Source organism: Boleophthalmus pectinirostris, unplaced genomic scaffold, assembly GCF_026225935.1.
Source record: "Boleophthalmus pectinirostris isolate CB_2022bp ecotype Guang Dong unplaced genomic scaffold, ASM2622593v1 HiC_scaffold_19, whole genome shotgun sequence".
NCBI lineage: Eukaryota > Metazoa > Chordata > Actinopteri > Gobiiformes > Gobiidae > Boleophthalmus > Boleophthalmus pectinirostris.
Window position 1 is genome coordinate 33728098 of NW_026571140.1, and position 23630 is coordinate 33751727.

Consider the following 23630-nt stretch of genomic DNA (forward strand, 5'->3'; position numbering starts at 1 on the left):
TGGCCTGGGTCGCATTTGAAAAAATCAGATCTGTGTCGTTCAGACTGTCATTAAAAGATCAGATACAGGTCACATGGTGCCAAAAAATCTTATTTGGGTCACTTCAGGCTGCAGTCTGAACGTAGCCTTAGTTTGTTTTATTAAGTTTGTTTGTCTATTATCACTTATTATTTTCTGTATTATACTTATTTGCCTTCTTGTTATTTCGATTAAGTTAGTAGTTTAGTCAATTGTTTAGTGTAACCCAGTTTTAGTTGGTCCTCATGGATTTAAACACCCCTGTTCTTTGTCGGGTTGGGTTAGTTTTGTTCTGTTCAATTTAGTTTAGCTTTGGGCCTGGCTTTTTGTCAATGATTTACCTCATATGAGCCTTTGTTAAATTATTATTTTTTTTTTTCTTTATTAAATTTAAACTTATTTGTATACCTTTCTGTTTGGTCCACTACATTATCGTTACCTATAAGATTCTGTGCAATGCTCCGTCCACAAGCCAAAATTAGGCTTGCTCCCACACAACAAATCTCTACAAATATACTAAAAAAAAAAACATGATACAAAACTGTACACAGCAACTTAACAAACCTGAGCAGTGGTCTCATTAGGGTGCATGCAGATTGTAATGTGACATACCGGGTGTGAAATGAATGAATGATGCTCTGTAAAGTGTTTTTGTGACATATGTCTGTGAAAAGTGCTATAAATAAAAACTTACTTACAAAACACAGAGAGCAAAGGCAGGGGAAACGAAAGTGAAACTTATAAAACATGATAATACATTGTTTTCAGCAAATATAGCATTTTCAAAACAATAAAAGGTCACTTAAATATGGTGATTTAAATATGTTATGTTAATTACCGTATTTTTCGGACTATAAGGCGCATCAGATTATAAGGCGTAATATCAATAATGTTGAATTCTCTCGTCTATTTTCACACAGAAGGTGCACTGGATTATAAAGCGCATTAAGCGAAACAAACGACAACACTTGAGGCTGATCCCTTAGCCCAGGCATCCACCGATCCATTGTACCGTAATTCGCTCGGCATTTCCTCCCTGTCTTGGGGAATGTGAATGTGGGCGAATAATTTAAGTTTTATTTTTCCTACGAGGATCGCTCAAATATACATTGGGTAATAATGTGTTTAATGCTGTTTTTCGCACATTTGTTTACATTTTACAGAAACAAAACTTAAAACCACATGGGCAATTTGCAAAAACTATAAGCGCTGAAAAAACAGCTCGCTCCTTGTGCACTGATGCGGTCAACTTCTGTCGGACTAAAGGACACAACTTACTCTCTGAGGGTTCTGACTACAGTAGCCGTAATAGTCCATCAATCGGTGCGGCTTCATAGGTTACCAAAGTTGTACCAAAACATTTTCACAGATTTTTGAGCGCCATGTACCACATAAAATCAGTTCAAGGCCAGTAAGCAAAACCAGAATTAATACATAAGGTGCACCGGATTATAAGGCGTACTGTTGATTTTTGAGAAAATTAATGGATTTTAAGTGCGCCTTATAGTCTGAAAAATACAGTAATACCACACAAAAGTATAATATCTGAGTAATACATTGGTGTACCCAACTTTATAACTGTATATTTAGAAAGTACATGTTGTGCCAAAATCGGACTACTGTTTGCTGCTTGCATCTGCTTATTAAGTATTTTATTGATTGAAAACTCGGGGAAAGAACCAAATTGGCACTCAACCCCCGCTTTACTTTGGCAAGCTAAAAATCTGTTCTGAAGCTGTGCAGGCAGTGCCCAGAACGAGTGTATGAGAACTGATACTTTGCAGTGACGCGACGCCGGGGGGTGTTATACACGGCTCTCTATGGCGGGAGTGTTCAGCAGTTACCATGGCGACTCAATGCACACATAATCAAATGATGCCTAAAAGTCTGAAAACTCAACGAAAATACAAAATGAGTTTAAAGCAGCAACATTTTCAGGAGCCTGTGATCAATACAAAAGTTCATGGTCTCGTTTAAGTGTTTGATTTTCAACAAAAAGGTGAGAGTGACAAACTGAGAAACTGTGACTGTAATTTTATGTGTGAGAGACTTGTTTAACAGCGCATCTCATCTGTAGTTCCAACCAAATCAGCTCCATGGCCCAATTTTGTTCAAATAAAACTAAAAAGTCTAAGTCGAGTAACAGTTCTTCAGAGAGAGCAGTGCTTCCAGTTAGCGTTAGAGAAAATGGATGACATCAGCTGCAAAATATCAAAAGAGATATACCAAAGGCCTTGTGAGAGACTTTTAAAACCTTCTTCCTCCTTTTTATGGTTTGAAAATCAGGTAATTTTATTCTATTGCTGTGTGACAAACAAAGTGATTGAAATTTATTCATGGTTTTGTTCCCATCTTCATATTTTCACAATTGTGCTTCAGAGGTGTGAAATAAACATCAAAACAGCCCGAAAATCAGCCCTTCAGTAACACATACTTCAATACCTCACTAAGCACAGAGTTTACAAGCTGTAATAACAAGTCCTCACAACACGAATCCTGACGTGTGGTGTAATTATATAGTATTACACAGTAGTTACAGAGTAGTTAGTGTAGAGTAAACGTCAGGGCTGAAAGACGAATAAAACCAAAATCGCAATTTGAAAAGTTGACTGAAATGTTTTTAGTCCTTCACAGACTACAAAATATCCTGTTTTATTCTCTAAAAACATGCATCCTTTAATTATATAACTTAAACTATAAACATGTTCTGAACTGAAGGTCATTCTAGTAAGTTTAATATTTCAGTTTTCTCTCGAATACAAATGCTTCTGGAGATGTTTAAAGGTCTTATATTAAGATAAATTTACTCTTTAAGTCATGTTATAATGTTGTTACTTCATCAAAACCACGTCCGGAGTTGAGTTTTGTTTCATTCACACATCTGTGTAACCATTTATTATTAGTCTGTCAACGTTAGAGGTGTGCAAAAATATTGAAAGGTCGATATAGTGTATCGTTTAATGTGATGATACAGTATCGATATCGGGGACTGCTGTATCGATATATCACCAAGAGTAATTTTTGGTATATTTTACTCAATTATTTTGTTACAATGGTACAGTTTTGTTGCTTGTTCAGAGGAAGGAAACTCGTTTATGCGACACATTTGACATTTTCACAGTTTTGAGGATTAAAATTAGTGTGTTTCATATGAACTTTGGTTTACTTTAACTAGACTTTATTTTTATTGAACTGTATCGAATTGATTTGAAATATACTGTAGCGAATTGTAAGCTCACTGTGTTCATGTATCGTGTCTTATGTATCAAAGTATGTATCGTATCGTCAAATTCTGAACGATACCCAGCCCTAGTCCACATCGCCAAAGCTCAAAACGCTCTCCACCTTGTGATGTCATGAAGGGGTAGTTTTCAGGTTAACAGCTATCTTTTGATGTATGTTATTAAGTTCTTTTTTCAGACCATGAGTTTGTTTTCATACCTGACAGTTTCGACTGCTCACTAGCGCTCTTCCTTATAGTGGTCATGTGATGTTGCTGTGACGTGTCCGCTCAGCTGATTTAAACAGGTTTTGGTGATGTCTTTCTACTGGTCTAGGCAGGACGACAGCGCCATCTGCAGTCCGACTTCCTCAGGACAGTATCCCAGGTGTGTGAGAGTAAAAAAGCCCCCTTGTCCTGGTTTATAGTCCCGTGCACACGTTTCCGTATTTCGACTGCCCAATGATTATTGTTTTTCCGTCTCTGTTGGTTCTCTCTTTTACAGTGGTCAGTGATGGTCGATTTAAGTTGTTGCTGTTCTGCTTTGTGTTTTGTTGCCGAATAACCTAATAACATAAAATATCAGAAGACCAAATTAACCTCACTGGACAGCTATCTTTAACTTTTAGTTGAGTGCAGATTGGCAATTTCACGGTTGAAATCATCCAAATGATTCTAGTGAAGGTGGATGGAGTTTAAAAACACTTCACACTGTATTACCACATGACATCACAAGGTGGAACAGAGTGTTTTCAGTTTGATAGAAGAACTAAATGTGCAGGGTTTGTGTGTTAAACATGTGCGAATGAAACAAAACACAACTCTGGTTATGTTTTTGATGAGGAAACAACATTATAACCAGTGTTGGGAAGGTTACTTTTAAAAATGTATTCCCCTACAGATTACAGATTACATACCCCAAAATGTAGTTTGTGATGTAATCCATTAAATTACTTAAGGTGAGTAACGTAATCTGAATACTTTGGATTACTTGATTTGCTGTAGAGAAGCAAAGACGAGGAAATGTTAAAATAAGATGTTTTGTCTGATAAAAGAAAATGAAAAAGCCCAGGCTTTACTTAACCAAATTAAAAATATTATTGATAGAAGAAGGAGGAGACACGTCCGCACGGCATGGTTTAGCCCTGTTAAATCCTGTTTTAGTCCTGTTATAGACCTGGTTTTAGTCCTGGTTTAGTCCTGGTTTAGTCCTGGCTTAGAACTGGCTTAGACCTGGTTTAGACCTGGTTTAGTTCTGGTTTAGTCTTGGTTTAGACCTAGTTTAGTCCTGGCTTAGTCCTGGTTTAGTCCCAGTTTAGACCCGATTTAGTCCTGGTTTAGTCTTGGTTTAGACCTAGTTTAGACCTGGTTTATTCCTGGTTTAGTCCTGGTTTAGTCTTGGTTTAGACCTGGTTTAGACCTGGTTTAGACCTGGTTTAGACCTGGTTTAGTCCCAGTTTAGACCTGATTTAGTCCTGGTTTAGTCTTGGCTTAGACTTAGTTTAGACCTGGTTTAGTCCTGGTTTAGTCTTGTTTTTAGTCCCAGTTTAGACCCGATTTAGTCCTGGTTTAGTCTTGGTTTAGACCTAGTTTAGACCTGGTTTAGACCTGGTTTAGACCTTAGACCTGGTTTAGTCCTGGCTTAGTCCTGGTTTAGTCCCAGTTTAGACCCGATTTAGTCCTGGTTTAGTCTTGGTTTAGACCTAGTTTAGACCTGGTTTAGTCCTGGTTTAGTCTTGGTTTAGACCTAGTTTAGACCTGGTTTAGACCTGGTTTAGAACTGGTTTAGTACTGGTTTAGTCCCAGTTTAGACCCGGTTTAGTCCTGGTTTAGTCTTGGTTTAGACCTGGTTTAGACCTGGTTTAGCCCAAAATGTAAAAACAGTAAAATACCGCCATGTAATCCATTTATTTCAACAAAGTAACTGTAATCCAATTACCACTCACTGAAACAGTAACTGTAACTGAATACAGTTACTCATAATTTGTACTCTGATTACGTAACTCCAGTACATGTAATCTGTTACTCCCCAACACTGATTATAACATACAGTAGATCAGAAAAAAGCGTAATATGGGGCCTTTAAATGTGCACTTTAAACTGAATCCAACTATTAAAATCACAAATATACTCATTCAAATATTTGTCTTAAAAATCGCAATTGGATATTTCACCAAAATCGCTGAGCCTTATCAAAGCTGGTCCAAAGTTTCTCATACAATACTAATCTTTTTTTTCTAGACATAATTATCACAAACTAATTACTGCAAATAGACTTGAGCTATATCGAACACTGAGCTTACAAAGCAGATGAGCTAATGCAGCGAGCTCAGAGAGACGATATAAACGTTTAAATGAATGAGTTCCTGTTGAGAGAGAAGCACTTTAGGTTGAAGTCATTTCCGCATCTGTCCAATTAACAACTTTAACTTTAGCTCATACGACTGCAGGGAGTTGTGTCCAGACTGTGCCCAGAGCCACTCCCCGTAGGAAATGTATAATGCACCAGCACTACGCTCTATAATGATTATGTCATCTATAGGAGCCCACAAGTCTACAGGTTTCTCACCATGAAGTAATCGCAGGCACATAAAAGCAGACCTGAACTTTTAAACTCACAGTTTAGAGCAATGACCTGCCCACTGAGGTGCTGAAGTATGTGTTACTGAAGCGCTAATGTTATGCAGTTTTGATGTTTATTTTACACTTTCTGAACCCTAAGAAGATGAAAAAATGTAGATCATCTGTAATCAACTGTATTCTCACTTATTTCTACTTGAAGCGTAAATAGCATCTAGGGGTGGGCGATATATCAATATTTTAAAGATATCGAGATAGTTTTTAAACTCGATATGAATTCTGACATATCGTATATATCGATATAATTATATTCAGTTCTGATTTCGCTGCTTCGCTTGTTTATCTTCTCTCTCGTCGCCTCCGCCTCCCTGAGTTTGTTCGCTCGTGTCTCATTCACTCGTCACTATCGCCGTGAACGCCCAAAGTTGGTGCCAGTGAAAAGCTTCAAGCACCACGAACCTTTTCCACCATTTACAGACAAAACCATCAGCAGCACATCCTCATATTCCACCGAGTCGCGTCCTTTAGCCCGAAAGAAGCTAAACGAGCTGAGCTGCATGAGAACGGTGCGCTGTTTATGCAAATGAGCCATGCGCTTAAGTTTCGTTTCAGTAAAATGTAAACGCACGTGCGCATAACTGCATTAAACACATTATTATCTCAAACGGGCTGATGTGGCTCTAGAGTCGTTATGCTTGATATATTGTAAAGTTTAGCAATGTAAAGTTTATTTATGCAGAATATTTTAATTAATAATCTGCTGCAGTGTCACTTGTACAATAGTGTTTGGAAACGTTGGGTTTGATCTGCAGTGGATTGTGGGATTAAACCTCAGAGCTCTTTCTGCTGGACAGAAACATGGATCTATTAAAATAAGGAACATCCTGAGCTTCTTCTGCTGAATGAGCTCATGGTTCTGGTTTGGATAACAGAGTTAATGCAAAGATGAGCTTGTGTTGAGTTGTTTTATTTATGAATGAAAAGAAGGAAATATGTATTATTTCTTTTATTTTACAGTTAAATTATTATTTATGTAATTAGGGTTTTTTGTAATCTTAAATGTTCCTACATGAACTGCCGACCTCTTACACTTCAATTAAAAAAAAAAAACCTTGTGGAATTTGGCAGATTTGTTTTTGCAGTTTTCAGTTTTAGGGGATTATTTTTTCTTGAACATATATCGAGATATGTATCATTTATCGAGATATAGCAAAATATATCGAGATATATTTTTTGATCCATATCGCCCAGCCCTAATAGCATCTATCTACGAATTCTGCAAAGAGCGTAGGTGAGGCTGAACTAAGGCCAGGTGAGGGGAACAGGTTTCACATCTGACATCTACTGGTGAAAAAAAAGGTGAGAGTGACTAAGGGCCTGTCCACACGACAATGTTTTTGGTTGAAACAGTGAAGTTTTTATTCATTCTGGCCTTTCGTCCACACTTAGTTGGTGTTTTGGGTGGGCGAAAACTGTGTTTTTTGAGAAGGGTTCCAGAGTGGAGAAATCTGAAAACACCGGCGTTGCATTGTCGTGTGGAGCAAACTGCAGCTTTTGGAAAACGATGCCGTCGTGACCCCGTCATCGCCAGGGTTCTCCAAAGGCAACAAAGGCGGCAGCGACCAGACCAGCCTCCGCGGACCACAAGACCTTTGGCAAAATGGGACAAGTGTAGCCTCCAGAGCCACTGTCATCGCCCAGCAACCGAGACACACTGCTAACGATAATACTAACAACACACACCGCAGACTAGGCACACAGATCAACAACAAAGATTACGCATCCGGAATTAAACTGTTAGATTTTGAGACCAAGTTATTCTAATAATTCTCATCCAAATCTTGTGGCTAAAAACTAAAACTTATGTTTAACTTTTGTAAAACAAAATGGCTGTATTTCTGGGATACATCTAAAACAGGCTAAATTACCTTTAGTTTAAAGGTAAAGGAACGTTTAAAAACTGTGATGGGATATGCATTTTTAAATATTATTACCATTGTTAACAGCGCCACATACAGGTGTAGCAGATGTATTACATCGGTTTCACTTAGTGCTCCATTGTGGTCTGGACTGAATATTTACTGATCTTTTCAAACAGCAAAAAAAAAATTCAGAAGTGTTGTCGTGTGGACACAGCTTAAGTGAAAAACTGTTGGCCAGTGCTATCTAGCTTGTGACTGTAGTTTTATGAGTGAGAGATCATCTCATCTGTAGTTCCAACGAAGTCAGCTCTAATTTTATTAAAGTAAATCTCATATTAAGTCTAAGTTGAGTAGCAGGTCTTCAGAGAGAGCAGTGCTTCTAGATAGCATCACACCTCCAGAGAAAATGGATGACATCAGCTGCAAAATATCAACAGAGATATACCAAAGGCCTTGTGAAGGACTTTTAATAAATACCTTCTTCCTCCTTTCTGCGGTTTGAAAATTAGGTAATTTTATTCTATTGCTGTGTGAGAAATTGCAAATGTGATGCCATTTTGATGTTTTTTTTACACTTTCTGATGTAAATGTAAAATAAAATGTAAAAATGTAGATCATCTGTAATCTACTGTATTCTCACATATTTCCACTTGAAATGTCTATCTACAATTCTGCAGAGTTTTGCGTAGGTGAGGCTGAACTAAGGCCAGGTGAGGTGAGGAGAACAGGTTTCTCATCTGACATCTACTGGTGAAAAAAATAAAAAAACAAATAAACTTAAAGATAATAGCTTTAACTTTCATAATGCTTATACAACTAATGGAAAGTGTATTCATGGGTTTCAGAATGAAACAGACGCTCCAGTATTTGAACTTTATGAAGCGTATCAGTTATCACCCTCCAGCACAGGCTAATATTTTGTTTTGGTCGATTTGTTGCCGAAAAATACACAAAATGTTTTTTTATTAACACTTTAATATGATGAGATAACTGCTGAAAATGTGAACAAGACACTGCCCTCTTAAAGGTTTATGGTAAAAAAAGAGCTGTGGGTGAGTTTGCAGTCAATTAAAATTATATACTTTAGGAAAAATCGAACAAATTGGCCCAAAATCAAATAAAATAAATATAAAAATAAACAACTGGTATTGGCATCTACCATGAAAAAACCTGTATCGGTCAATCTCTAATTTTCAAAATATAAAATTCAAAATACAGTCGTCCCTCGCTATATCACAGTTCACCTTTCGTGGCCTCGCCGTTTCACGGATTTTTTTTTTTTGGTACAACGTATGAGCGCGTCTTGTGTTCCTCCCCCTGCGTCCTGATTGGCTAAGGGATTGTAGACCATTGTCAATCAATCTCCTCCATGCCGTGTCTCCTGTGCAGTACAGAATGTGTTCAGCTGCCAAATTTACATAAATGTTCGATCTCTATCAGTGTGATTCTGAAGTGCAGCGCGATCAGGCAATGACCGTGCTTACCGTGAGGTACAGAGCTGAGTCCTTTCTCCTGCGGTCACCTCTGAGCCTGTCCCGACAGTGAGTCCTGATTCAGTTCTGGTTTAGTCCTGGTTTACTGTTTTAGTCCTAGTTCAGTCCTGCTTTAGTCCTCCTCTTCAGTCCTGTAATCAGTCCTAGGTTAGTCCTGGGTTAGTTCTGGTTCAGTCCTGGTTCAGTCCTCCTCTTCAGTCCTGGAATCAGTCCTAGGTTAGTCCTGGGTTAGTTCTGGTTCAGTCCTGGTTTAGTCCTCCTCTTCAGTCCTAGGTTAGTCCTGGGTTAGTTCTGGTTCAGTCCTGCTTTAGTCCTCCTCTTCAGTCCTGGAAGCAGTCCTAGGTTAGTCCTGGGTTAGTTCTGGTTCAGTCCTGGTTCAGTCCTGGTTTAGTCCTAGGTTAGTCCTGGGTTAGACCTAGTTTAGTCCTGGTTTATTCCTGGTTTAGTCCTGGTTTAGTCCTGGTTTAGACCTGATTTAGTCCTGGCTTAGCCCTGGTTTAGTCCTGAGTTAGACCTAGTCCTAGTTCTGAGTTAGTTTTTGTTTAGTCCTGGTTTAGTCCTCCTCTTCAGTCCTGGAATCAGTCCTAGGTTAGTCCTGGGTTAGGGTTAGTTCTGGGTTCTGGGTTAGTTCTGATTTAGTCCTGGTTTAGTGATCCTCTTCAGTCCTGGAATCAGTCCTAGGTTAGTCCTGGGTTAGGGTTAGGGTTAGTTCTGGGTTCTGGGTTAGTTCTGATTTAGTCCTGGTTTAGTCCTGGTTTAGTGATCCTCTTCAGTCCTGGAATTAGTCCTAGGGTAGTCCTGGGTTAGTCCTGGTTCAGTCCGTGGCGTAGGCAGCTGTACTGCGCGGGTGTGGGTCTCCAAAAACGGACCTGTGCAGGACTTTGCTCTGTAGGGCTTAATTACGGAATAAATGAATCTTCAGTTTGATAAATAAAGAAGGAGGAAAATAACATAAGGACGACCGCAGCTATAAGTTTCAAGAAGGATGCAACTGTCCTGTCTGAGAAATGTGTATAAAGCGTGTGGTGAGGGGTTTTACAACAGATAATTGTAAGATATAAAGTTGACTACATCGCGAATTTCACCTATCGCGGGTTATTTTTAGAACGTAACCCCCGCGATAAACGAGGGACCACTGTAAAATACTATATCTTTTGAACGGTGAAACGTCCTCAGATTGACGTCTATAAACAGGAAGTAGAAGCGTTGCATTAACAAGGGCCTACGTTACTCCCTCATTGTTCGAAATCCATAATTTGTTAAACGTATACACTATAACCTATTCCCTCGCAGCCTATTTATCACAGAGATGTTGTCAGCTGTTACGTAAGTCTGATACGGCCATGGTCCAGCAGATGTTTACATACAGGCCAGAGCGGTGTGATTAATGGACCATAAAAATAGCCTGAAACTCTCGCTATGAGCTTATTATGACTGTGGCCTACGCTCTGTTTAGGAGGGAGAGGCATTCAAAGACCAGCATGCATCTGTGTTCACGGCCAAGAAACACAGGCACATATGTCTGACCGCCGCTATAATAAATCACCGCTGAAGCCATTTTGGAAAAGTGTAAAAGATCGCTGGCGAGACGAGTCATTTTTTTGTTGTTGCGTTTTCTTTGAAACTGTAAAACTAACGGCTTTATATAATATGTTTTAGGACTGGCGATCGATGTGTGAAACTGTTTACTAAAATTAATAGTTTCAAAATGTGACTGTGGCACTTCAAATGACTTTAGTCGACTTTAAGAAGAATTGCGAGTAATTCAATCTGGGAAACACAAAGCTCTCGTTAAATATCTTGCAAAAAATATAATGCAAAAATGACTGAGTAGTACTTCGTGCATTACATTTGAATACATGAAGATTACGTGCGTCGAAATGTATTTTACAGACACTTTTTTACAGATCTAGTTCATTTTAAACTTGGCAGCAGTCCAAAGTTCTTGGGGTTTTTTCCACTAACATCTCAGTACTTCACTGCATTGGTGTTTGTTTGTTTTTTTAGCACTTTTCACAGTATTCAGAGGGCAAAGAGGAGGTTCACAGTTAAGGCACTGCTAACAACGCACCAGCACTATTTCCATATTTACAATAGAAACAAATATATAGTAAAAACATGCAGGCATGGGTATGGAGTAAAAAAGCTTTTAGAAATGTTTGTGTGCGTAGGTTACAAATCCATGCAGATTTGGCTGTAGTTGAGCATAAAATAAAAATTCGTAAACTCTCGAATGAGTCCAGTCGTACATAAAATGTGTTGTGTGTATTTTATCCATCAGAAAATGAATTGAAAATGTACGATTACACTTTCTTCAGTACGAATACAAATTTACACACGTGACTCGACAAAAATATGTAATTTTTTTACGTCATTTAGTTCTGGTTTAGTCCTGGTTCAGTCTTGGTTCAGTCCTGGTTTAGTCCTGGTTCAGTCCTGGTTCAGTCCTGGTTCAGTCCTGGTTTTGTCTTGGTTTTGTCCTGGTTTAGTCCCGGTTTACTCTTGGTTTAGTCCTGGTTCAGTCCTGGTTTAGTCCTGATTTTGTCTTGGTTTTGTCCTGGTTTTGGTTCTTGGTTCAGTCCTGGTTTTGTCTTGGTTTAGTCCTGGTTCAGTCCTGGTTCAGTCCTGATTTTGTCTTGGTTTTGTCCTGGTTTTGTCTTGGTTTTGTCCTGGTTTAGTCCCGGTTTACTCTTGGTTTAAGTCCTGGTTCAGTCCTGGTTTAGTCCTGATTTTGTCTTGGTTCAGTTCTGGCTCAGTTCTGGTTCATTCCTGGTTCAGTCCTGGTTTTGTCTTGGTTTTGTCCTGGTTTAGTCCCCTGGTTCAGTCCTGGTTCAGTCCGTACGTGAGGCTGAAGTCCGACATCTCGATCGATGTTTCTTCTGCTTGTGAAGTAATGTCGTATTTTTGACAGTGGAGTTTATTTTATGCTGAAAGCTTTCTTACTCCATACATGAGGCCATAGAGCTGCCTAAGAGCTAAAACACTGGCCTAACACACTGGGACAAAACCACTTGTATTATACAGCATCATGTTTTATTATTCCACCTGCTTTTTCAATAAGCTCACTGTTAAAAAAGTCTAAAGTCACAAAGGTAACACACACAGCTGCTAAAACCATAGGACTCCCCACACCCAACCTTACAGATCTTAACAACAGCTAAAGGAACCACTAAAGGAACACCTCACTCCTCTGACCTCAGGATGGACGTACAGGGCGCTCAGGTGCAGGAGGGCGCTTTTTGGCAGAAGCCTGATGCTCTCGGCCATCACATTTCTAAACACCAGGCCCCGCTGAGTGTACTGTAACGTCTACTGTAACGTGTCTGTGTGTGTTGTGTTATGAATTTCCTCCTTGGGAACAATTAAAGTCCAAAATCTAAAGTCTAAAGCAGGGGTGGGCAAACTTTTTGACTCGTGGGCCACAAAGGGTTCTAAAATTTGACCAAAGGGCTGGACCATAAGCAGATGGATGGAGTATTTTGGTAATCCACCTCATAAGAGAAAAAAATAACATGGGATATGCAGAAAACATATCCTGTGTTATTGAACTATCCCATGAAAACCATTACAACAGGATTACAACAAAATATCTGTCTTTCAAATTAAACGGTATTTGCTATTTATTAAAATTATTTTTAAAACATTATTATTATTATTATTATTATTATTATTATTATTATTATTTGTTGTTTTTATTATTTTATTATATTTTTTTATTATTATTATTATTCAAGTTTGGCGAGCTGGATTAAAAAGATTAAAGGACCGCATATGGCCCCTGGGCCGTAGTTTGCCCACCCCTGGTCCAAAGTCTTGTATGTACTATTACACAAAAAACATATACAGAACCTTTAAAATACAGGTTAGACTATTACAGCACAATCAAGATTTTACTAAGAATTTTGCTTTCGTAAGGTTTTTTAAGGTTCAGATCAGAGTGTCAGAAAAATGCTTTTCTTGAGCAAAATATGTCACTGCGTTTTGGAAGTTCTTTTCTTCTCAACTTTTTTTTCCACAAACTGCCACTTAACTGATGTAAAACTATGATAGCCATTTACCCAGGGCCGCCACGGGTCTTAAAAAGGTCTTAAATTTCATATTTCTAAATTAAGGCCTTAAAAAGTCTTAAATTATAATGTCCAAGTCTTATTTTTTCACAAAGGTCTTAAATTTCATTAGCCTTTTTTTTTGTATACTCAACCGGGCTGCAGTGCAATCTCGATCTCTCTCCCTCCTCTATTTCACTCCATCAAGTTAGGCACTACAGCTCTCTCTTTCTTTCTCTCTTTCTCTCTTTCTTTCTTTCTCTCTCTCTGGTTGAAGCACTTTAAAAGAATGTGAGTCAAGACAATGTGAAAGGTTAGTTTATCTTGTTAGAATGTTATAAATGCTTTTTTTGGCCATTTTACAAGCAGTGCATACTACTACAAATGAGTTCTGAATGAGATTTTATAATAACACTATTCTTTCTTATTTAAAGCAGTGAGTAATGGTCATTAAAAGAATTGGACCTGGTGTTTTTTGCCAACATAATGGCTGCGATGTTGGTCTTAATTTTCATTTAAGCGGTCTTAAAAAGGTCTTAAATGTGGGGTAGTCAAACCTGTTACCACAAAAACTATTTTACAGAACATATCTCTTGTATACAGCCTAGATATTATTACTTTTAATATTTTTTTCTCTTTGTTATTATATCGTGATTTGTGGTATCATCAAAGGTCTCATAATAATATCGTAGGTCATCCTAGTATATTAAATTAAACGTTTCTTTGCTTAAATTATGAACATTGTTATGATGCAGCAACAACTAAAAAACAGAGAGAACTACATGGACCATGATCCTTTGCTGCGTTTCAGTCCAATCTGCATGAGGAAATAACTGTTATGCACATTCACATTGGTATTAAAAAAAAATAAAGATAAGAACTAAGAAAAAAAAGTGATTGTATTTCTGTTAGAGGGGTTAGTTTATGGAACAACCTGAGTGATGATTTTAAAAAAGTCCAACACTGTAGAAGCCTTTAAAAAAAAATAAAAAAAAGTGTATGAAGTGTTATGTTTTCAAAGATACAGAGCTCTGGAATGAATGAATTATGCATTAAATTTAGTTTGTTTTAATTTATATTTTGTCTCTTATATATACAGTCATAAGTCATAACTGAAATTGTAAATGTAAACTTGCTGTTCATACTAGGGATGGGCATTCGATTAAATTTTCTTAATCGATAAATCATTAACGTTTTATACTAAAAGTATCATAATCATTATTACTATCTGCACTAGTAATCTGCATAAATAAATTCAACTTTACGACATATAAACTGTAACCACTATAAAGTCGCATCAGCCCGTTTGACATTATGTGTTGCTTTGTGAAAGTCTTACAGACACAAAACTTAAAACCACATGGCTAATTTGCATAAACTAAGTGAAGAAAAAAACAGCTCTTGTGCACTGATGCGGTCAACTTCTATTGGATTAAAGGACACGACTCAGTGGAATACAGGTTAGTGTGACCATATTTGCGTTTGTCAAAACCAGGACACCGTACGGGGGGTGGGAGGTGGGGCCTCGTCATCGACATTGAGCGACTCTCACCTGGCAAATCTTTTTCATGTTTTTCGGTGTCCTGGTGCTTTGAGGTCCCTGACACCCCCACTGGACACCGAAACATATGTGCCTACTATGTACACTGTGTACATGGACTCACACTTGTCTCGACCGGGACGGAAAGCGGGGAAATTCTTGTACAAGTCATCGTTAAATGTGCATTTGTGCTTCGGTGTGTTGCAGACTGACCGACTGTTTGTGTGCAGAGAGACACAAGAGCCGCTCAGTTTAATGGCTCAATGAAAGGTAATGAAAACCCAAACATTTGCATCACTTTATAAAAAAAAAAAAAAAAAAAAAAAACCCGGATGGCCAAGACATGACGTGGAAAACGGACATGTCTGGGGAAAAACGGGTGTTTGGTCACCCTACGCTACGCACAGCAACCAACATTCAGTTTGTCGATTAAAAATGAACGTAATCGATGAAATTCTTAATAATCAATTATCGATGAATCAACTAATCATGCCCATCCCTAGTTCATACGCTTTTTTTGTTCTTGGAATTCTGTCATTGTTTAATAGGGTTAGACATTATAAATTCTTTTTACTTCAGCCTAAACCCTTTCGGTCATGATCTATGGGACTGTAGTATATGCAGTGTTGGGGAGTAACGGATTACATGTACCGGAGTTATGTAATCAAGTACAAGTACAAGTACGAGTACAAATTATGAGTAACTGTATTCGGTTACAGTTACTGTTTCAGTGAGTGGTGATTGGATTACAGTTACTTTGTTGAAATAAATTGATTACATGGTGGGATTTTCCTGTTTTCACATTTTGGGCTAAATCAGGACTAAACCAGGACTAAACCAGGACTAAACCAGGACTAAACCAGGACTAAACCAGGTCTAAACCAGGACTAAAACCAGGACTAAACCCGGACTAAACCAGGTCTAAACTAGGACTAAAACCAGGACTAAACCCGGACTAAACCAGGACTAAAACCAGGACTAAAACCAGGACTAAAACCAGGTCTAAACCAGGTCTAAACCAGGTCTAAACCAGGACTAAAACCAGGACTAAACCTGGACTAAACCAGGTCTAAACTAGGATTAAAATCAGGACTAAACCAGGACTAAAACCAGGACTAAAACCAGGACTAAACCAGGCCTAAACCAGGACTAAAACCGGGACTAAAACCAGGACTAAACCAGGTCTAAAACCAGGTCTAAAACCAGGTCTAAACCAGGACTAAATCCAGGACTAAACCAGGACTAAAACCAGGACTAAACCAGGTCTAAACCAGGTCTAAACCAGGTCTAAACCAGAGCCTATTTGAAGAGAACAAACATGAATTTTCAGGATGTGGTTGCTACATTCATGTAGTTTTAAAAAACATGACAATATTAAGTAATCCAAAGTATTCAGATTACGTTACTCACTTTAAGTAATTTAATGGATTACGTTACAAACTACATTTTGGGGTGAGTAATCTGTAATCTGTAGGGGAATACATTTTAAAAGTCACCTTCCCAACACTGAGTATATGTTATGTTTTGTTTTTAATAACATAATAATAATAAACTACTACTGCTACCACATTGTGAAAATATCTTAGAGAAATTTGGAAATCGTTACATCCCTAGTGTGAGCTCTTGTGCCCAAATAATTTCCCTTGTGGATGTTTTGTCTATGTCAAGTTTAAAGTCCAAGTTTAGTCCAAAGTTCCAAATAATTAGAAAACATGAAACCCTGAGCACTTTAAATTCAGGATGAACCCTTCACCGCCCGAGACGGTGAAATATATTCGCCATTCAAAGTTCACGGAGTTCAGTCCACGTCAAACCTGGAGGGGTCTGGGAGTGGAGACACCATGTTTTGAAAAGTTAAATAAATATTCTGAGAGTGGTCACCCTGCTGTGGATGTTTAATTTGTAAAATATAAACAAAAGTGTCCTGGCGTTTTGTCTGTGGCACACTGGGCACGGCTCTGCTCTAATTAAACTGTCAGAATCAGGCGTTATGTAATTTTCATTAGAACAACAGTATGGGGTCCTCCTTTAATCTCTGCTCTGTGGTTAGCCTTAATAAGCACCTGACAAAGTGAATTTATGAGTGTTTGGTGTAACCCTATATGACCACTCAGGTATTTTAAGAGACGCTAAAGCAGCACCTTTACACCACATGCAATATTGTCTATGTGCTGTATGTTTACCTACTGTGGGAATATTATTGACAAATCATGTAATGTGACACAGTACATGTCCATAACCACACGACAAAACAATGTTAGAGAAGCATTATTGGATCTGATGTGTAAATAAATGAATAAAACTAAAACTAAAAACATGCAGTAAATTCATAGCTCAGCACTGTTTGTTTTTCTTTAAAAGTCCTACATTACGCAATATTGACTCTTGTGAGCTTTAAGCCATGTTCTAATGATATTACCTCCTCAAATACAGACCTGGAGTTGTGTTTTGTTTCATTCACACGTCTGACTAATCCTTTATTAGTCTGTCTACTAGGAATGTATAAATAACCAAAATATCGTAATATCGTATCATCAAAAGTCTCACAATAATATCGAAGGCCCTTACAATAGATCGAATTACAAGTCTCTTTCCTTAAAAAAAATTGTTATGGTGATTTTAATGTCTTTCTTATTCTGTAAAGCACTTTAAATTACTTTGCGTGCTATAGAAATAATAACAGTACCAAAGGCTTTTCAAGGCTGTTAAAAGAAAAAAGTAGCAAATTCACAATTTTGTTAGCTTACCACAAAATACTGCAATAAATATCGAACCGTGAGATGCACATTGTAAAAATATCGTATTGAGGGACACTGATATCGTTACAACTCTACTCTGTACATGTCCAAACCTCAAAATGCTCTGTTCCACCGAGTGATGTCATGAAGAGCTTTTAACTTTTGTTCAGTAGAGATTGGCAGTTCCGGGGCAGAAATGATCCAAATGATTCTCGTGAAGGTGTCAGGAGTTTAAAAACATATTGGAGCACTTCCTGTATTACCACATGACATCACAAGGTGGAAAAATGTAAGATGAGCCCAGTCTAAATATGCAGGGTTTGTGAGTTAAACATGTGTGAATGAAACAAAACCCAACTCCAGGTCTGTTTATGATGTGAAACGACGTTATAACATGGATCAGAAAACACCGTAATATGCGCCGTTTACTTTCTGTAAATATTTAAAGCTACATGTTCCTTCTGAGTGTACTCACCGAGCACCTCCGCAGTCGCCATGATCTCACAGGTGTACATCGCAGCCATGAGTCTCTGGGGCTGGGCCTGAAAAGCCTGTCTGCACGCCTCTTTAGTCGCCGCGATCAGCTGACCAGACACAGGCCCGTAACAGTCCGCCTCCGCCCGCCGTTTGCTCTGTCCCGCCGTCTCCCCCGGGCCCTCGCCGTCCCCCGCCGCGTCCTGGGACACGGAGTCTTCTTCCACAGAGTCCCGGTGCTGCAGGGCGGCGCTGGTCTGGACATCCCAGCGCTCCACCGAAAAGCAAACTCCCATCAGAGGCTCTTCGCACATGGGCCCGGACAGCGTGGCCAGCTGGAAGCCGCTCACGATGCTGTTGTCGAGGTCTCTCAGTGTGTTTTGGGGCTTGTCTCCATGACGACTCAGACACTGCCACACGGACGGGCGCGAGTACGAGTCCACGCTGTTCAAGAGGATGTTTGGACCATACCTGAGGGAAGCAAAAACAAGAGAGTGGGGTAACAAAACAGGTGGAGACTTAAAACAACTGTTAAAGCTCCTGTATTACACAAAACTGACTCTTGTGAGATTTTAGTCATGCTATAGGCAAGTTTCAGCTGACATCATTGTTATTAAAAGCCCGCGTTGCATGCTGGGAAATATTTTGGTCGGAGGCAAGAAACATGATAGTGGTCAAACACAGTGCGTAACCTTGTGTATTTATCCCCGATAATGGTAAATTCCTGCTGCATTATCGGATGCACAAATAGAAGCACGGAAGAAGGAAAATGTATTTTTCATATTCTGAGTGAAAAGAACCGCTAACGGTGAATTAAATGACTTTCAAACATTCGCAGAGCAAACGTAGAAGATCCTAACAAACCGTGGACTCCAACAAGTTCAACAACACATCGAGACTCTTGGAGGTTTTCATCTTTTCTGCTGTGAATGGCCCAGGAGTTTCCACCAAGTCATTGTGGATATCGCCGAAGTGAATATTTGTCCAAGTAGTTGGCGATTCCGACCAGAAATTTGGTTTGGTCCACGCTTTGTAGGGGTTGAAAAGGGTGATTTGGCGTCTTATGACCAATTTCTGGTCAAATTGTCTTGGGTCCTCTGCCGTTAGAGTGGATAAATAACCGGGATCAATACCCTTTACGTGCTTTCTCGCTCCATCCGTCATGTTGAATTAGTGTTTATTGCCGCCGACCAAAATAATTCCCAGCATGCAACGCGCGCTTTTGTCAACAATGAAACTCGCCTATAATGTCTTACCTCCTCAAAAATATCCTCCTGAGACCTGGCAAATTCATTGGTGTCCTTTAAGGTGGACATTTGAGTTAACCAGTCGATCTTTTAAGTGTTTTGAGACAGAGTCTTAATGGGGGGACTAGGTTCCTCTGCCTAAATAGGGCTGGAGGATTATAGGGTGATCATGTCCAGGATCAAAAATTAACTAAATAGGAGTAAGTTTGTGGCTGCACTATGATTAGAAAATAAGAAATTAAAGGGGAGTCCAAAAACGGACTGTAAAAGCTTGTCAGAGATGTTCGTCATCTCTTAGGTTTTTCTTTGGTTGTTAACTTCACATGGATTTAAAACCAAAATGTCCCTGGTGTCCATTACAGATAAAACACATGAAAATAAAATTAATAAAAGATGTTCATTTACCTCCAAATAGAAAATCACAAAAAATATATATATATATTGCAATACACTTTTTTTCTTCAGGTCCCAGGAGGATATACCTGGAGTTGTGTTTTGTTTCATTTACACAAGTTTTTGTAATCTTGTTTTATTAGTTTGTCCACATCTCAAAAGCTCAAAAGGCTCTGTTCCACCTCGTGATGTCAAACAGCACTAAGCAATATTACAATTCAGATCTGTGGAGAGTTGCTCCTATAGGCGAGTTTCATTGTTGACAAAAGCGCGCGTTGCATGCTGGGAATTATTTTGGTCGGCGGCAATAAACACTAATTCAACATGAGGGACGGAAGCGAGAAAGCACGTAAAGGGTATTGATCCCGGTTATTTATCCACTCTAACGGCAGAGGACCCAAGACGATTTGACCAGAAATTGGTCATAAGCATCGACGGACGCCAAATCACCCTTTTCAACCCCGACAAAAGGTGGACCAAACCAAATTTCTGGTCAGAATCACCAACTACCTGGACAAATATTCACTTCGGCGATATCCACAATGACTTGGTGGAAACTCCTGGGCCATTCACAGCAGAAAAGATGAAAACCTCCAAGAGTCTCGATGTGTTGTTGAACTTGTTGGAGTCCACGGTTTGTTAGGATCTTCTACGTTTGCTCTGCGAATGTTTGAAAGCCGTTTACTTCTCCGTTAGTGGTTCTTTTCACACGGAATACGAAAAGACATTTTCATTCTTCCGTGCTTCTATTTGTGCATCCGATAATGCAGCAGGAATTTACCATTATCGGGGATAAATACGCGAGGTTACGCACTGTGTTTGACCACTATCCTGTTTCTTGCCTCCGACCAAAATATTTCCCAGCATGCAACGCGGGCTTTTAATAACAATGACGTCAGCTGAAACTCGCCTACTGACAGGATGAATCACTGTATTTTTGAGCAACAGAAACACCCGTAATGAATAAATGGGTCTCCAACCTGTCACTCGGGAGCTACCAGCAGCTCTCCACCCCCTTCAAAGTAGCTCACCAAGGGATTTCGGAATTAAACCATTGTGCTGAGTAACAAAAATGTGATTAATTACATGCCTGTTACCATTGTACTGGCATCATTTTGAAGGCCAACATTGTGAACTAATAAATGGACAATGGTTTTTGTTTTATAGGCATTTAGCTGTGCAATGGTTCGCCTACTTTCTTATAATCGTCTCAAATTCTTGCAGCCGTTAAAATGAGAAGCTCTCTGGCATTTTTGTTTCACTGGAGGAAAAAGGTTGGAGACCCCTGTGCCAAATGGGTTTGTTTAATGTCATACCATGGAACATTCCAGGCAAAACAATAGCATCTCCATGGAAACAACCACCAGAAAAGTTGAGCAGCGCACCTTTAAGCTTATGTGCGTTTTAAAAAGTAATTCAATCTGCAAGTTTAGATTTAAAGGTGCATTGTGTGTAACTTTTCTGGTGGAAGGTTCGTCAAATCCTTTTCTCCTTGAAGATGTTGTTGCTTTGTCTGGAATTTTAAACCTTTCTATCTTCATGGAAACCAAACGAGACCAAGTTACAGGTCAGATCTGTGGAGAGGCAACCCCGCTCACCTGTGATTGAAGGTAATGTTGTTTAATGTCATACTGTGGAACATTCCAGGCAGAGCAATGACACATCCATAGAAACAAGCAGGTGACGAATCCGTGTATCATCCGTTCATTGTTTTAAATATAAAAATAAAACCAAAAATAAGAAAACGAAAAAACAACAATTTTCTTCATTATTTGTTCTCCAAAATCAAAATGAAAACCAGGACTGAACCAGGACTAAAACAGGACTAAACTAAGGCTAAAACAGGACTAAAACAGGACTAAACTAGGGCTAAAACAGGACTAAACCAGGGCTAAACCAGGACTAAAACCAGGACTAAACCAGGAGCTAAAACAGGACTGAACCAGGGCTAAACCAGGACTAAACCAGGACTGAACCAGGAGTAAAACAGGACTGAACCAGGGCTAAACCAGGACTAAAACAGGACTAAACCAGGGCTAAACCAGGTCTAAACCAGGTCTAAAACAGGACTAAACCAGGGCTAAACCAAAGGACTGAACCAGGAGTAAAACAGGACTAAACCAGGGCTAAACCAGGACTAAAACAGGAGTAAAACAGGACTAAATTAAGGCTAAAACAGGACTAAACCAGGGCTAAACCAGGTCTAAACCAGGTCTAAAACAGGACTAAAACAGGACTAAAACAGGACTGAACCAGAAGTAAAACAGGACTAAACTAAGGCTAAAACAGGACTAAAACAGGACTAAAACAGGACTAAACCAGGACTGAACCAGGTCAGTAATGAAAAAAACGGATAATGGTCTTTTCCAGTTTCTGTGAATTAAACTGCGATGCCGGACTTTTGGGCCGCATACGGACTAAACCAGGTCTAAACCGGTCTCAGTCCCGGTCTGGTCCCAGTCTCAGTCCTGGTTTTAGTCCCAATCTGGTCCCGGTCTGGTCCCAATCTCAGTCTTGGGCTGGTCCTGACTAAACCAGGACTAAACGGGAACTGAACCAGGACTGAACCAGGAGTGTCGGGACAGGCCCAGAGGTCATGAGAAACTGGGAGAAAGCCGGGACCAAGACTGGGACCGGGACCGAGACCGAGACCGGGACCGAGATCAGGACTGAGACCGGTTTAGACCTGGTTTAGTCCGTATGCGGCCCAAAAGTCCGGCATCGCAGTTTAATTCACAGAAACTGGAAAAGACCATTATCCGTTTTTTTCATTATTCATTTAAACACAAAATCGAAAACTGAAAAACACAAGTCGTCATCTTTTTTTTTTTTTTTTTTTTCATTTTGGTTTTGGAGACAAATAACGAAAAACCAGAAACCATCATGGAGTTGTTTTATTAAATCAATCCTAGATGATCCAGCTATAGATCTTCAGAAAATGCTTCCACTGCCGACAGTACAATTCCCAAAACAGTGTCCTATCATTCAAACATAATTCAAATCAAGAGCTATGATCCTCAAAGTAATCATTACAATATTATTTTTAAGAGGCTGTCCGGACCTACTTCAGCAAATCGAAAATACTACAGGCTGCGCAAGGACTCTCAAGTGTTATTAAGTCCAATGGAGCACAGACATTGATATCTGAAAGGACACAATTTAATTATCTTAAATGTTTTTACTATTTTATTGCGGATTTCTTGAGTGGTGGACAAACTGTATCTGTATCTAATTACGTAGTTTTCTAATATAAAGAAACTACATTGAGATTATACGAGCAAAGATTTGTGTTCTTTTTACAGCAGTGAAAATGTGAGTTAAAGAACAAATCGGAATAAGAGCAACAGCGAACCCTTTCATAAAATGTTCCATTGCTGTAAACAAAAAAATAACTCATATTAAAATGATTTATCTCATGCATTAAAGCCAGGTTTGTATGTTTTTGTAATCTGATTAGAGGTAAATATGTTAAATATATATGCTAAGTATATCTATAACCTGGAATATTTATTTATGTTGAATATACAGATGCTTATTAATGTTCACTGTCAATTAATAATAATAATAATAATAATAATAATAATAATAATAATAATAATAATAATAATAATAAATAATTAACATAAATAAACATTTTATTCTCATAAATTCTGTCTATGACCATAAACTTACAGCAAGTCTTTCCATACCCTTTAGTGCACAGGTGTCAAACATAAGGCCCGGGGGCCAGATCCGGCCCTCCAAGACCTTCAATGTGGCCCTTGGCTGATTTTGTACTAAAATATTTTAATTATATTTTCTATTAAAATATTGTTTATTTTCTGCAGTGTTTATCATAGCAGCGTCTCCAGCGTCTCTGTACGTGGCCCCTCCCACCAGAGCAGCACAAATGAAGACTTGTCTCTTTCCAAACGCTCTTAAAGGACGATCGTTTTGACTGTTGACCGTGACACCCTCAT

General features: G+C 38.9%; 1 protein-coding gene across 2 annotated transcripts in view; it reads right to left on the reverse strand.

The window, feature by feature from the left end:
• efl1 (elongation factor like GTPase 1) overlaps positions 1-23630 on the reverse strand; it is a 310712-nt gene that overhangs the window by 30974 nt on the left and 256108 nt on the right. For both annotated transcript variants that reach the window (XM_055154283.1, XM_020920850.2), the window contains exon 21: positions 18033-18502. In XM_055154283.1, coding sequence (XP_055010258.1) covers positions 18033-18502 — 470 coding nt within the window. The remainder of the gene's footprint in view (positions 1-18032; positions 18503-23630) is intronic.